Here is a 17,373-nt window from a genome sequence, read left to right on the forward strand (position 1 = left end):
CTGATTGTGGCGCTCACCTGCACGGCGCCAAACACGCATACGACCATCATTGGCACCAAGACAGAAGCGACTCTCATCGCTGAAGACGACACGTCTCCATTCGTCCCTCCATTCACGCCTTTCGCGACACCACTGGAGGCGGGCTGCACGATGTTGGGGCGTGAGTGGAAGACGGCCTAACGGTGTGCGGGACCGTAGCCCAGCTTCATGGAGACGGTTGCGAATGGTCCTCGCCGATACCCCAGGAGCAACAGTGTCCCTAATTTGCTGGGAAGTGGCGGTGCGGTCCCCTACGGCACTGCGTAGGATCCTACGGTCTTGGCGTGCATCCGTGCGTTGCTGCGGTCCGGTCCCAGGTCGACGGGCACGTGCACCTTCCGCCGACCACTGGCGACAACATCGATGTACCGTGGAGACCTCATGCCCCACGAGTTGAGCAATTTGGCGGTACATCCACCCGGCCTCCTGCATGCCCACTATACGCCCTTGCTCAAAGTCCGTCAACTGCACATACGGTTCACGTCCACTCTGTCGCGGCATGCTACCAGTGTTAAAGACTGCGATGGAGCTCTGTATGCCACGGCAAACTGGCTGACACTGACGGTGGCGGTGCACAAATGCTGCGCAGCTAGTGCCATTCGACGGCCAACGCGGCGGTTCCTGGTGTGTCCGCTGTGCCGTGCGTGTGATCATTGCTTGTACAGCCCTCTCGCAGTGTCCGGAGCAAGTATGGTGGGTCTGACACACCGGTGTCAATGTGTTCTTTTTTCCATTTCCAGGAGTGTAGATTATGTTTGATTAAATATACCTCAAATTTATTTCATGTTGCTCTCTCTAATAGTTTCCCAAGCTCTCAAGTTAATGATATTGGTCTCTAATTTTTAGTGTCAGTTTTTATTCCCTTCTTATACACCAGTAGAATTCCAGTGATTTTCAAAAGAGCAGAGAATTCTCCATGGCAGAGGGAGATATTTATTAGATGTGTCAGAATCTTCACTAATTCTCCTCTGCATTCCTGTAGCAGCTTAGGTGAAATGTCATCCCACCCACAAGACATTTTAGCTTGAAGTTTAGAAGTGATTGCTAGGAAGTCCCTCTCAGTAATGCCATGGATGAAAAAGGATTGGCTTAAATTCAGTGCCCAATCATGTGTTTCATTTGTGACAATTGTATTAAACAACTGTATGTGTTTCTCTTTTGGGTCATTGGTTACATTGTCATTTTCTTTTAATGTTATGCTCGTGTGTTGATGAGAAGCTGTTTCCCACTATTTTCCAGGCTGTTTTACTTACACAGGTTGAGTTTGCTTTCTTGATAGGCATATTTCTGAGCTTTAAGTTTAGTCAAGAAATCTCTCTCTCTCTCTCTCCCCCCCCCCCCCCTCTCCCCCCAGTTTGTATTTTGTTACACAGTATTGTAATTTAGTATCTCTAAAGAGTACATAACAGACTTTCATGTTCTCCCAGTTCCATGATTTTTTGAAGGGAAATTATCAGCTTTGTGATTAATAACTTTGCTTACTTGTTTTACAAAAGGATGTGTTTCATTTAAAGTCTTATTGAATAGTTTACAGAAAATTTCCTGTTTATCATTCACATTTGTTGCATTGCAAACTAGTTCCCATTTTTCATTGCCCAATGCCCTCTTAAGTTTATTATAATTAAATTTTCTTTAATACATAAATGAATCACTTTTAGTTATATCTACATTTCCTAAATCAATCTCCATAGTAATGGCTCTGTGTTCAGATCTTCTGTTTTCTACGGTGGGTATGTTTATGTTCTCCTTTGTTATGCAGATTGTGGTCAATCATGTCTGTCTTTCTACAGTAATTCTTGTAGGTGCTGAGTTTATGTGATAATAGTTGTAACTCTGAAGTAAGTCAACATAACGCAAATAATTATTGCTGTTATTTAAAGAGTCTGTGTTGATGTCTCCAACAAATAGCACATTTTTTGTATGCTGATGTCTTCTCCAGTAAGTCCTCCAGACAACTGAAAAATTCTACAGTATTGCTTTCAGGTGACCTGTACAGGGCTACTATAATCAGGCTATTGTTCTCTAGTTTTAAATTTATTTATGCAACCTCAAGTACCGTTTCTTTACTCAGCTCATCAATCCAATTGTCTTTTTCACATGATGTATCATTTCTACTATAAATGCCCACCTCTCCACCTTCTAAAGTTCAAGTTCATGTGTTTGTAATTTCTTAGCCTGTATCCGTATGCTTCCTCTTCCTTGCAACCTAATTCACGTTCTATGAAGAAATGCAGTTTTGATTCATTTAAGTATATGTCAAAGTGCCGTGGTTTATTTGTTATATACTGACATTCTGGTATGTAATGATTAAATTGCTATGTTTTACTCTCCAAAAGCATCCCTATCAGGCTCTGCGATAATTTTACTTATTTTCTCACACAAAACTTTCTTCCCTTCAAAATTTAGATGCAGCCAATGTTTGATATGTTGGCATTTGTCCAGTTTACCTATATCCACTGTTTAACGTTTTCCTAACAAAGCGCAGATCTATTTTATTTTGATGTTTGTTTTTTGTATCTCGTATTTGACTCATGAATTGTGTATTAGGTCATGCTGTACATAATTGCAAGTAGATTTGAATAATAGTAATAATAATAATAATAATAATAATAATAATAATAATAATAATAGAAGAAGTAAAGGTAACAACTCACTGTACACTGAAGGGACAAAAGTCATAGGATAGCGATACAAACATATACAAATGGCGGTAGTATCACATGCACAAGGCATAAAAGGGTTGTGCATTGGCAGAGTTGTCACTTGTGCTCAGATGATTCATGCAAAAAGATTTCTGACATGATGATGGCCACACGATCGGAATTAACAGACGTTAAATACAAAATAGTACTTGAAGCTAGACGCATGATACATTCCATTTTGGAAATCATTAAGAAATTCAATATTCTGACATCCATAGTGACAGGAGTGTCAGGAGTACCAAATTCCAGGCATTATCTCACCTCAGACAACAAAGCGGCTGACACCCTTCACTTAATGACTGAGAGCAACAGCATTTGCGTAGAGTTGTTAGTGCTAACAGACAAGCAACATTCCATGAAATAACTGCAGAAATCAATGTGGAATGTACGATGAAAGTATTTGTTAGGACAGTGTGGCAAAATTTGGTGTTAAAGAGGTATGGCAGCAGACGAACTATGCGAGTGCCTTCGTTAACAGCACATCATCGCCTGTAGCGTATCTCCTGGGCTTGAGACCATATCAGTTGTACTCTGGATGACTGGAAAACCATGGCGTAGTCAGAAGAGTCCTGGTTTAAGTTTGTATGAACTGATGGTAGGGTTTGAGTGTAGTGCAGATCCCACGAAGCCATGGTTCCAAGTTGTCAACAAGGCACTGTGCAAGCTGGTGGTGGCTCCACAATGTTGCGCAATGTGTTAATATAGAATGGACTGGGTCCTCTGGTCCAACTGAACTGATCACTGACTGGAAATGGTTGTAGTTGGCTACTTGGAGGCCATTTTCAGCCATTCATGGGCTTCATACTCCCAAGCAATGATGTCATGTCACAGGGCCACAGTTGTTCATGATTGGTTTGAAGAAAATTGTCAATTCTAGCGAATGTTTTGGCCACCTAGATCACCCAACAGAATACCATGAAACGTTTATGCGACATAATCGAGAGGTCAGTTAGTGCACAACTTCCTTAACTAGCAACACTTTCGCAATTATGGATGGCTGTAGAGGTAGCAAAGCTCAATATTTCTGCAGTGGACTTACGACGACTTGTTGAATCCATGCCATATCGAGTTGCTGCACTACGCTGGGGGAAAGGAGGCTCAACATGATATTAGGAAGTATCCCATAACTTTTGTTCCCTCAGTGTATAGTTGAGGCATCGAGCATTAGATAGTCGCACAAATTTCTTCCATTATTCCCATGACTTTCCATGGGGGGGAGGTAATAACGAAGTGCATGTAAAATAAATATTTTGAGGTATTGTTAGTTACATTTCAATATTTTTTTCAGGTGAAAGTACGTGTAAAGTACATACGAAACCCATATTTTGATGACCATTTTGATCTACGTGATCCTCAGCTCTTGCTCGGAAAGACTTTTGCTACCATTGGCATAGCTTTGTCTGATTCTGTTGGATACACATACCAGTTAGTGGGTTGGGCACTATATAAAAAATGGAACAAAGTTGTTAAATGTCTGGATGAAGTGTTAGAGAAAAAACAAACCGTATTCAATGAAGGGGTAAGTGTGCTGGTGTGTATATGTAAAAAATGATGACAAACTGGTGAATCTTCAGAGAACTGATTCTTTCTGTTTTGGTTCCAGATAAAAATACTTGAATGTGAATTCCAGAAAATGGAAAAGGATCCAGAAAAACAGGACGCTGGAAGTAGTGTAAGAGATACATGCATACAAAAAATAGAAAACCTAAGAACCTTGGGCCTTGTTTCAAGCGAGTGTTTACATACAGCAGTCGTGAGTAAAGTTAAAGCTGTAGTGGCCGAGCATGAGCAGCAGATGATAACTGCACAACGTAGTGTATATAAGGAATGGGAGAAGCTGCGTGAAGAAGTCCTCCAGAAAGAATTGGACAAAGTGAAGACACAGAAAAGATTGCAGCAAATTCAAGAGGAAAAGGAGCGGCTAGCAAAACAAGAGGAAGAATTATTCTTTTTTGATAATTTACAGAAACTTAACCTTATTATAAAAGAAGCCAAGTCTGTACCAAAGGAGGAGGTAAAAAGGAAAGGGAAAAAGAAAGAAGACGACGAAAATTACATACCACCAGAAGTAACTAAAAGAAAAAAATAATGTGTGTAAATTATGAACATTAAGCAAATAATTAAAGAATGTCTTAAGTAGTAGTGTCATGTTCATTTTTAACTTTGTATATCCTTCCTTCATTTTCTTGTGATTTCAAGTCTTTTCTTGGGCAGTGCTGTATTGCTACATATATGGAATTAAATCAGTATGCGATGCTATCTCGACTTGATAGAGAAAGTACTGAAACTAAGAAAATGTAAAGAGCTAATGTGAAGATTGACAAAGTGCAAGTGCTTAGCAAAAATACTCCTTCACCCTATAGTTTTAGTTACTTGTACATTACTTTTCCTTCTTAGCTTATTAATTGAGTGATCTCATGTTTAGCATGTTTTCTACTTTGTGAACTCTCTTCAGACATCTTTTCATGGTCTGTGGGGAAAAGAATGTTTACTTTGAATGATTTAAAAAGTATTATTTATTAATAAAAAGACCAATACAAGTGATTCTCCTTTGATTGGGCACCTGTCAGATGTGTGAGTAGTTCAAGGCTTTTAAGTAATGTGGAGAAGTATATTGGAAGAGATTGCTGAGATTGGGCTGCCTCAATCTTTTTTCCCACATGCACTGTCTCAGCACTATAGAGCACAGTAAGTTGAAGTTACTCGTAAACTGGTTGAAGGCAGTTGATACTTATTGTTAGCTGTGCTTTATAAAGCTCTGTGAGATATCAAGTCACCTGCTCAGTTACTCTTTAAGGAGGAATAGACCTGTACCCCGTGGTCTAGGGGTAGCGTCTTTGATTCATAATCAAAATGTCTTCGGTCCCGGGTTCAATCCGCGCCACTGCCTAAATTTTGATAAATAATCGGCATTGGCGGCCGAAGACTTCCGGCATATGAAGTCAGCCTCATTCTGCCAACGGCCTTGTCAAAGAGGGCGGAGAAGCGGATAGAGGTTCAGGGCACTCTCTTGTCCTAGGGGTGGGAAATTGCCCCTAAAGGCGGAAGAATCAGCAATGATCAATGACATGAGGATGCAGAAAGCAATGGAAACCACTGCATTAAAGACACGTAACGTGTATCCACAGGACATGTGGCCTGTAGTTGAAGAAGTGTCATGATGATCTCTCCATTGACAAAACATTTCGGAATAGTCCCCCATTCGGATCTCCGGGAGGGGACTGCCAAGGGGGAGGTTACCATGAGAAAAAGATTGAATAATCAACGAAAGGATAATGTTCTACGAGTCGGGGCATGGAATGTCAGAAGCTTGAATGTGGTAGGGAAATGAGAAAATCTGAAAAGAGAAATGCAAAGGCTCAATCTAGATATAGTAGGGGTCAGTGAAGTGAAATGGAAGGAAGACAAGGATTTCTGGTCAGATGAGTATCGGGTAATATCAACAGCAGCAGAAAATGGTATAACAGGTGTAGGATTCGTTATGAATAGGAAGGTAGGGCAGAGGGTGTGTTACTGTGAACAGTTCAGTGACCGGGTTGTTCTAATTAGAATCGACAGTAGACCATCACCGACAACGATAGTTCAGGTATACATGCCGATGTCGCAAGCTGAAGATGAACAAATAGAGAAAGTGTATGAGGATATTGAAAGGGTAATGCAGTATGTAAAGGGGGATCAAAATCTAATAGTCATGGGCGACTGGAATGCAGTTGTAGGGGAAGGAGTAGAAGAAAAGGTTACAGGAGAATATGGGCTTGGGACAAGGATGAAAGAGGAGAAGGACTAATTGAGTTCTGTAACACGTTTCAGCTAGTAATAGCGAATACCCTGTTCAAGAATCACAAGAGGAGGAGGTATACTTGGAAAAGGCCGGGAGATACGGGAAGATTTCAATTAGATTACATCATGGTCAGACAGAGATTCCGAAATCAGATACTGGATTGTAAGGTGTACCCAGGAGCAGATATAGACTCAGATCACAATATAGTAGTGATTAAGAGTAGGCTGAAGTTCAAGACATTAGTCAGGAAGAATCAATACATAGCGCAGTAGGCAACACAGTTGAAGAGGAATGGACGTCTCTAAAAAGGGCCATCACAGAAGTTGGGAAGGAAAACATAGGTACAAAGAAGATAGCTGCGAAGAAACCATGGGTAACAGAAGAAATACTTCAGTTGATTGATGAAAGGAGGAAGTACAAACATGTTCTGGGAAAATCAGGAATACAGAAATACAAGTCGCTGAGGAATGAAATAAATAGGAAGTGCAGGGAACGTAAGACGAAATGGCTCCAGGAAAAATGTGAAGACATCGAAAAAGATATGATTGTCGGAAGGACAGACTCAGCATACAGGAAAGTCAAAAACAACCTTTGGTGACATTAAAAACAACGGTGGTAACATTAAGAGTGCAACGGGAATTCCACTGTTAAATGCAGAGGAGAGAGCAGATAGGTGGAAAGAATACATTGAAAGCCTCTATGAAGGTGAAGATTTGTCTGATGTGATAGAAGAAGAAACAGGAGTCGATTTAGAAGAGATAGGGGATCCAGTATTAGAATCGGAATTTAAAAGAGCTTTGGAGGACTTACGGTCAAATAAGGCAGACGGGATAGATATCATTCCATCAGAATTTCTAAAATCATTAGGGGAAGTGGCAATAAAACGACTGTTCACGTTGATGTGTAGAATATATGAGTCTGGCGACATACCATCTGACTTTCGGAAAAGCATCATCCACACAATTCCGAAGACAGCAAGAGCTGACAAGTGCGAGAATTATCGCACAATCAGCTTAACAGCTCATGCATCGAAGCTGCTTACAAGAATAATATACAGAAGAATGGAAAAGAAAATTGAGAATGCGCTAGGTGATGACCAGTTTGGCTTTAGGAAAAGTAAAGGCACGAGAGAGGCAATTCTGACGTTACGGCTAATAATGGAAGCAAGGCTAAAGAAAAATCAAGACACGTTCATAGGATTTGTCGACTTGGAAGAAGTGTTCGACAATATAAAATTGTGCAAGCTGTTCAAGATTCTGAAAAAAAGTAGGGGTAAGCTATAGGGAGAGACGGGTCATATACAATATGTACAACAACCAAGACGGAATAATAAGAGTGGACGATCAAGAATGATGTGCTTGTATTGAGAAGGGAGTAAGACAAGACTGTAGCCTTTCGCCCCTACTCTTCAATCTGTTCATCAAGGAAGCAATGATGGAAATAAAAGAAAGGTTCAGGAGTGGAATTAAAATACAAGGTGAAAGGATATCAATGATACGATTCGCTGATGACATTGCTATCCTGAGTGAAAGTGAAGAAGAATTAAATGATCTGCTGAACAGAATGAACAGTCTAATGAGTACACAGTATGGTTTGAGAGTAAATCGGAGAGAGACGAAGGTAATGAGAAGTAGTAGAAATGAAAACAGCGAGAAACTGAACATCAGGATTGATGGTCACGAAGTCAGTGAAGTTAAGGAATTCTGCTACCTAGGCAGTAAAATAACCAATGATGGGCGGAGCAAGGAGGACATCAAAAGCAGACTCACTATGGCAAAAAAGGCATTTCTGGCCAAGAGAAGTCTACTAATATCAAATACCGGCCTTAATTTGAGGAAGAAATTTCTGAGGATGTACGTCTGGAGCACAGCATTGTATGGTAGTGAAACATGGACTGTGGGAAAACCGGAACAGAAGAGAATCGAAGCATTTGAGACTTGGTGCTATAGATGAATGTTGAAAATTAGGTGGACTGATAAGGTAAGGAATGAGGAGGTTCTACGCAGAATCGGAGAGGAAAGGAATATGTGGAAAACACCGATAAGGAGAAGGGACAGGATGATAGGACATGTGCTAAGACATGAAGGAATGACTTCAATGGTACTAGAGGGAGCTGTAGAGGGCAAAAACTGTAGAGGAAGACAGAGATTGGAATACGTCAAGCAAATAATTGAGGACGTAGGTTGCAAGTCCTACTCTTAGATGAAGAGCTTAGCACAGGAAAGGAATTCGTGGCGGGCCGCATCAAACAAGTCAGTAGATTGATGAAAAAAAAAAAAAAAAAACTACAGAGGATGCTGTGAGTCACAGTGGGCTGTCAAATGAATGTATTGAATAAATGGTCATCTTTGCCTCCCTGAAATACTGGGAGATTTTCCAGGACTATTTCAGCCAAATTGCTGATTTCTGTGTCTGTTGCAGTACGCTTCATGGATTGCTACAAATGATGGTATAAATTAATTTTTTTTTTTTTCTTCTTTGCAGTACTCATACTCATTCAGAATTATTTTTCGCACCAGACTGTGTATCGCGGGCTTACTACATGGCGTTTGAGGAGTCGCAAGAATTTCAGTCATGTTCACTCACACACTGTAAGTCACAACAAAAGAATACACGCTGGAATAATACAGTGTCACACTGTTAGACTGCGTACAGTGGTAGCGGTACGATCTACTCTCAGTAATTGTCAGGAAGCATCGGAGGCAGGGGTAATGTTTTCGTGGCTGAGTAATAGTGACTGAAACGAGTGCCGTGACCGTGACAATAGTTTAATTTTATGGTACGTCTCAACAACATTTTTATCTTTTAGTTCACGTTTTTATTTTCTAGTTACGTTTACTGTTGGGTTATTTTCTTTATTTGTTATATTAAAAACAAAGATTCCAAGACTTACCAAGCGGGAAAGCGCCGGCAGACAGGCACAATGAACAAAACAGACAAACACACACACAGAATTACTAGCTTTCGGAACCGATGGTTTGCTTCTTCAGGAAGGAGAGGGAAAGACGAAAGGATGTGGGTTTTAAGGGAGAGGGTAAGGAGTCATTCCAATCCCGGGAGCGGAAAGACTTCCCTTAGGGAAGAAGCAACCATCGGTTGCGAAAGCTTGTGTGTGTGTGTGTGTGTGTGTGTGTGTGTGTGTGTGTGAGCGCGCGTGCACGTGCGTGCGCGTGCGTGCGCGAGTATATACCTATCCTTTTTTCCCCCTAGGGTAAGTCTTTCCGCTCCCGGGATTGGAATGACTCCTTACCCTCTCCCTTAAAACCCACATCCTTTCATCTCTCCTCCTCCTTCCCTCTTTCCTGATGAAGCAATCGCCGGTTGCGAAAGCTCGAAATTTTGTATATGTGTTTGTGTGGTTTTTTTATTGTGCCTGTCTACCGGCGCTTTCCGGCTTGGTAAGTCTTGGAATCTTTGTTTTTAATATATTTTTCCCATGTGGAAGTTTCTTTCTATTTTATTTACATCAAAATTAATAGTTTGACACACAATCTGAAAACCATCACACAACATCTAAATACAATGAAACAAGAACAAAAACAAGTATTCAAGGATTTGCAAAACACAGTCTCACAGAAATTCGATGACTTAGCCAAAAATTTTTGCACTGAAATTGACGAAAAATTGAATGATATGAAAACACATGTAAAGCATGAAGTGCTTTCTGAAGTTAACAGTAATATTACAGAATCGAAACAGAAGGTAGATTCTTTCAACAATCATAATGATCTAGTAGAGCAACAGATAAAGAAAATCACAGACACAACCACAGTCATTGAAGTCACACAAAACCAGTTGTGTTAGACAGTAAAAAAAAGTATCCACTGACATAAACAAACTAAATAAAGACTATGAAGGTGTACCTCTAGCTGTAGAAGAGCTTCCTTCAAGGGTAGCAACATTAGAAGTTGACTCAGCATGAGCTAAGAAAGAGAGAGAGAAAATCAATGAAAATTTGAGTGATATCATCAGAAAACAGAAAATGAAATAGTGAACAAGGTAAACATTAATCTACAAGCTGCAGAAAATAAGCCCCGCAATCTTTTAGAAGAAAATATTACCTGATCTTGAAGTAATACACAGACTAACCACAGCCTGTTGGTATTTATCCACAAATTGTCACAAGTCCCCAAGCAGATATCAGTGACAGGAGTGTAAAGTGTAAACATACTCACAACTCCCAATACCTGAACAATTACCAGCCTGAATTACAGGTAACTACAATAAACACCTAAATATGACGGAAAATGCCATGTATCTAGCAATTACACTACTGGCCACTAAAATTGCTACACCACGAAGATGACGTGCTACAGACACAAAATTTAACCGGCAGGAAGAAGATGCTGTGATATGCAAATGATTAGCTTTTCAGAGCATTCACACAAGGTTGGCGCCGGTGGTGACACCTACAATGTGCTGACATGAGGAAAGTTTCCAACCGATTTCTCATACACAAATAGCAGTTGACCAGCGTTGCCTGGTGAAATGTTGTTGTGATGCCCTCGTGTAAGGAGGAGAAATGCCTACCATCACCTTTCCGACTTTGATAAAGGTCGGCTTGTAACCTATCGCGATTGCAGGTTATCATATTGTAACATTGCTGCTTACATTGGTCGATGTCCAACGTCTGTTAGCAGAATATGGAATCGGTGGGTGGATCCCAATGGCCTTGTATCACTAGCTGTCGAGATGACAGGCATCTTATCCACATGACTGTAACGGATTGTGCAGCCACATCCCGATCCCTGAGTTAACAGATGGGGACGTTTGTAAGACAACCACCATCTGCACGAACAGTTCGACGACATTTGCAGCAGCATTGACTATCAGTTCGGAGACCATGGTTGCAGTTACCCTTACCGCTGCATCACAGACAGGAGTGCCTGTGATGGTGTACTCAATGATGAACCTGGGTCCACAAATGGCAAAACATCATTTTTTCAGATGAATCCAGGTTCTGTTTACAGCATCAATATGGTCGCATCCATGTTTGGCGACATTGTGGTGAATGCACATTGGAAGCGTATATTCCTCATTGCCACACTGGCGTGTCACACGGCATGATGGTACGGGGTGCCATTGGTTACACGTCTAGGTCACCTCTTGTTTGCATTGACGGCACTTTGAACAGTGGGTTACATTTCAGATGTGTTACGACCCGTGACTCTACCCTTCATTCAATCCCTGCAAAACCCTACATTTCAGCAGGATAATGCACGACCGCATGTTGCTGGTCCTGTACGGGCCTTTCTGGATGCAGAAAATGTTCGACTGCTGCCATGGGCAGCACAATCTCCAGATCTCTCACCAACTGAAAACGTCTGGTCAATGGTGGCCGAGCAACTGGCTCGTCACAATATGCCAGTCACCACTCTTTGTGAACTGTGATATTGTGTTGAAGCTGCATGTGCAGCTGTACATGCACACGCCATCCAAGCTTTGTTTGACCCAATGCCCAGGCGTATCAGGGCTGTTATTACGGCCAGAGGTGGTTGTTCTGGGTACTGATTTCTCAGGATCTGTGCACCCAAATTGCTTGAAAATTTAATCACATGTCGGTTCTAGTGTATAATATATTTGTCCAATGAATAACCGTTTATCATCTGCTTTTTTCTTGTTGTAGCAATTTTAATGGCCAGTAGTGTATTTTTGCAGACAAAGGTTTGCCGATACATCGATAGTTTCCTACATTCACTACCAAAGGTAAAAGAATGAATTTCATTTTATTTATCAGTGCTTTTCATCATGTATTTCCATCCAACTGGGCAGAAGCACAGAAAATCAGATTTGTTGTGGGATATATGCAAGGTCATGTGCTTTTGTGGGCAAGTGAAGAGGGCGAACGTTGCAGCACTTACATCCAATTTGAACGAGCTTTTCTTGAGAAATACTCTTCTGAGGCAGTACAAGAATGTCTCAGACACGAGGTTATCAACCCTGCACCATTCAATGGCTAATGTGGATACTTTGAAAAAACACCTGAACAAGACAAGCTACTTGACGAACCCATTATCACAGGTAGACGTGTTAAAAATTTTGAAAAGTCGTTTACCATTGCACGTTAGAGAAAAATCAGTCGCAATGCCATAGCATGACACTGAATATTTGCTGTCAGTGCTTGATTCTATTGACTTAATCTATGAGGAAAGACCTGTACCCAAAAGGGCAATAGAAAATCAGGCACAACAACAACAACCTAGTTATGTAAATTGTTGGTAAAATGTGATCTAAACACACAGAAAGGATGGTACACATGACAGCAAAATTACATACCCAGAGGTAATGAGTATGGTAGTGGGAATGGAAAAACCAAACAATTTAAAAGAAATTTCCGAAACAATAAGTGTACTTTCAATGCATAAGCGAATTACAATTCATCATCACAAGGCCCTGTGCTGAACATGAATGGAAACAGTCAGCCACAGCAGTGGCTGATGCGCTGCGACAATGCCATGTCTTACGCTTTACTGCAGCTGACCTTTTGGGCAGCAAAATAACTGCACAGCAGCTAACGACACAAATTAGCGAAGTACCCACACAGTGCAACTAACTGAAATTTCTCCAGGTAATGAATTAAGTCACACTACACCGTTGGAAAACACCAACCAGTCATAGTTAAGACCCAGGCTATTGACCTCTCAGGGAGCAGTGGCAAGGTAGAACTACAAACATGTTTTATAAGGTTAGACAAACAAGGTGACATCAAGTATGATTTGTATCAGCATGAGTTAGATGTCATAGATAAAGCCAAGGAATAACAAACACAAACAGTCATTACCGTGAAAATATTTAACATTGACATACAGTTAATTTTAGATACTAACCTAATGTCAAATTCATTTTTTTGTGAATTGTAGAAGAGACGCAAGTTCTCAACTTTTTTCCTGCCCAAAATTACAAGGTGCAAACTGCTACAGGCAGTAAGACTATATTGGTTAAACATCAGGCACTTATTCCATTACAAGTTGAACATTATACGATGAAGTGCAACTTTCTTATATTTGACAAACTTATAGTTAATTGTCTTATTGGCATGGACACGCTTAGAACATACAAAATGCAGATGGATATAGGTAATGGTAAATGCCACTTTTTGTAAATGATGATATCTTTTCTATTGATTTAGTCAGAACATCTGATGAAAGTAACAAAAGCAAATTTGATACTGAACAAGAAGCAAACACTGAGGTGAGTTATGATATGGTAGAGCAGAAACTAAGTGAACCACAGGTACTAAATGAGATGCAATGACGAGAACTTTGTAACTTGTTATTTAAATATGCCAGTGTTTCCAGTAAGGAGACAGGAGTAATCAAAGATTATAAATATAAATTTGAAGTCTATCCACATGAAGCATTTTGTGTAATGTCATATCCTATTCCATGGGCAAAATGAGAGGCAGTAAAGGAAGAGATCAATCATATAATTAAACGGGGAATTATACAACCTTCATTTTCACCCTATTGTAGTCCAATATTACCAGTAAGCAAACCAGATGGTTCTGTAAGATTAGTTCTTGATGCTAGAGGTATTAATAAGATTATAGTACCTGTATGCATAAGACCAGACAACATAGACGAACAGCTTCCAAAGTTTTGCTATACAAGATATTTTAGTATACTCGGTCTCAAGATGTCCTACTAGCAAATAAAGTACCATAAAGAAAGTTGAAAGTATACAGCATTTGTCTGTGGTGGCAGAAGTCACGAATTTCGTATTCTACCTTTTGGACAGAACATTAGTGCAGGAGTGTTTATATCTGCATTGGACAAGGTTTTGAATTGCTTAGCAAAGTCACTGTTTATGTAGATGACATGCAAATAGCCACACCCACTTGGTTAGAACATATCAGGCTCATTGAACAGGTGCTCCAACACTTTGCAGATTACGGAGTAACAACAGCCAATTTTTAAAAAATCTAGTTTTGATAAGGAGCAAGTCAAATTTTTGGGACATGTTGTGTCAGGACAAGATATGTTACCTGATCTCAAGAAACTTGATGCCATATGCAATTGTCTAGCTCCAAGGAATAAAAAACAACTTAAGATCTTTTTAAGACTAGTTTTTTTTTTTGTAAGTTCATACCACAACAACTGATGAACAGTGATGCACTGCTCATCTCGTTATGAAGAAATATGTTTTGGTTATGGAATGATAAGTGTCAAGAGGACTTTAATAACATTAAGCAGGCGTTGGTCAATGCAAACATTCTTAGCCACCTTGACATTCCAAGGATTTTTGTCTACACATGATGCCCCATCTCAAGGGCTGAGGGCATGCTTGTTCTAGATGCAAAAGAAAGAAGGCAAGGAACTACCCAAGTTGCACATTATCAGAAGGAGAAAGATCTTACTCCATGTTAGAATTGGAAAGTGTAGCTGTAATATGGGCATTTAAAAAGTATGAACATTTTTTTGTGGGGCAAGAATATCGAAGTTTACCGTGACCATCAGTCACTGTCATTTCTTTTAACATGTAAACTATTATGCTGTCGATTAGCTAGATGGTGTCTATATTTACAAGAATTCAATTTTGAGATCATTTATATTAAAGGAAGTCAGAATGTTCCACATCTACATGTATACTCCGCTAACCACCAAGCATAGGGCACAATTCGCGCTAAAGTCATATTTTCCTCTCTCTGTTCCACTCGCAGATCACACAATGGAAAAACAACTGTCTGAATGCCTGAGCATGAACTCTAATACCCCTTATCTTTGAATGGTGATCATTGCGCTATTTGAAAGTTGGCAAAGATCAGATTTCGGAATTTACTGAGCAGCCCCACCCATTTAGCGCATCATCTATCTGCTAGTATATCCCACTTCAAACTTTCATGAGATTTGTAACACTCTCACGATGGGTAAATGTACCGGTCACAAATCTTGCTGATCTTCTTTGGAACTTTTTAATCTCTTGAATGAGACTCAACTGGTAAGGGACCAATACAGATGAACAATACTCTAAGACTGGACGAACTAACATATTTTAAGCAGTTTCCTTTGTTGAAGAAATGCATCACTTCAAGATTCTACCAATAAACCACAATCTAAGAGTTTGCCTTGCCTGTTACTTGTGTAATCTGATCATTCCATTTGAGATCATTTCGAATAGTCACACCCAGATACTTGACGGATGTTACCGCTTCCAAAGACTGGACATTTATTTTGTACTCATACATTAATGGGGATTTTTGCCTTGTTATACGCAGTAGATTACACCTACTAATATTGAGAGTCATTACGCCACACATTTATTTTCTGCAAATGCTCACTGATTTGTTCACAACTTTTGTGTGATACTACTTTCCTTTACACTACAGCATCATGGACAAACAGTCTAATGCCGCTGTCAATACCATCAACCATATCATTTATGTAAATTGTAAAAAGCAGTGGACCTATTACACTGCCCTGGGGTCCACCTGAAGTTACACTTATTTCTGTTGAAGTCACCCCATTCAGGATGACATACTGCTCTCTGTTTGTTAGAAAACTTTCTATCCAACCGCATATGTCATCGGATAGACCATAAGCGCGCACTTTTAGGACCAAGCAACAGTGCGGAATTGACTCGAATGCCTTTATTGCAGATGCGTTGTCCAGGTTACCACAATGTTTAGAAGAATTTGGTGAATTAACAGAGCAGGATGCAGAAATCACAACGTTATTCATGCAAAGCACAGCACAACAGTCTGATTATCGTAAGTTTTGTAAGCCAATGAAAATTATACTACAGCAAGATTGTCATGCAAAACCGTAAGCAAGATGAAGGTGGAAAGGTAAGTAAGTATCAGGAGTACAAGGGCATTTTGTTTCATAGGAAACATAAAAAATCTGCTCAGTGGTGTGTGTGGATTCTTGAAGATTATATCAATGAATTTATAAGACACACACATGAAGTATGGGGACATTATGGCATAGGCAACTGTACTGAAAAACTTGCAACACTTTGTTGTTTGCCAAATTTGAGAAGGTGAGTCCTACAGGTATTAAGGAAATGTGCAATATGTCAAAAATCAAAACAGTCCAACGTGTCAAAATATACTGAGTTACATCCAATACTCACAAAAATCCTCCAGATATAGTACCCCTGAACATAGCTGGTCCATATCCAATAAGTAAAGGAGGACCAACATATGTAGTAGCACTATATGATATTTTCTCTAAACATATTAAAATGTATACCATTAAAAATGGAATAGCCACACATACTGGGTGTTTCAAAAATGACCGGTATATTTGAAACGGCAATAAAAACTAAATGAGCAGCGATAGAAATACACCGTTTGTTGCAATATGCTTGGGACAACAGTACATTTTCAGGCGGACAAACTTTCGAAATTACAGTAGTTACAATTTTCAACAACAGATGGTGCTGCAAGTGATGTGAAAGATATAGAAGACAACGCAATCTGTGGGTGCGCCATTCTGTACGTCGTCTTTCTGCTGTAAGTATGTGCTGTTCACAACGTGCAAGTGTGCTGTGGACAACATGGTTTATTCCTTAGAACAGAGGATTTTTCTGGTGTTGGAATTCCACCGCCTAGAACACAGTGTTGTTGCAACAAGACGAAGTTTTCAACAAAGGTTTAATGTAACCAAAGGACCGAAAAGCGATACAATAAAGGATCTGTTTGAAAAATTTCAACGGACTGGGAACGTGACGGATGAACGTGCTGGAAAGGTAGGGCGACCGCGTACGGCAACCACAGAGGGCAACACGCAGCTAGTGCAGCAGATGATCCAACAGCGGCCTCGGGTTTCCGTTCGCCATGTTGCAGCTGCGGGCCAAATGACGCCTACGTCCACGTATCCTCTCATGCGCCAGAGTTTACACCTCTATCCA

The 17,373-nt window shown here is 40.2% G+C and overlaps 1 protein-coding gene across 2 annotated transcripts in view; it reads left to right on the forward strand.

The window, feature by feature from the left end:
* LOC126267375 (28S ribosomal protein S27, mitochondrial) overlaps window positions 1–4,880 on the forward strand; it is a 45,552-nt gene extending 40,672 nt beyond the window's left edge. For both annotated transcript variants that reach the window (XM_049972556.1, XM_049972557.1), the window contains 2 exons: window positions 4,030–4,260; window positions 4,345–4,880. In XM_049972556.1, the coding sequence (XP_049828513.1) occupies window positions 4,030–4,260; window positions 4,345–4,830 (717 nt within the window). In that variant the 3' untranslated portion in view covers window positions 4,831–4,880. The remainder of the gene's footprint in view (window positions 1–4,029; window positions 4,261–4,344) is intronic.
* The last annotated feature ends 12,493 nt before the right edge of the window (window positions 4,881–17,373 follow it).

This window comes from Schistocerca gregaria, chromosome 4, assembly GCF_023897955.1.
Source record: "Schistocerca gregaria isolate iqSchGreg1 chromosome 4, iqSchGreg1.2, whole genome shotgun sequence".
NCBI classification, from domain to species: Eukaryota; Metazoa; Arthropoda; class Insecta; order Orthoptera; family Acrididae; genus Schistocerca; species Schistocerca gregaria.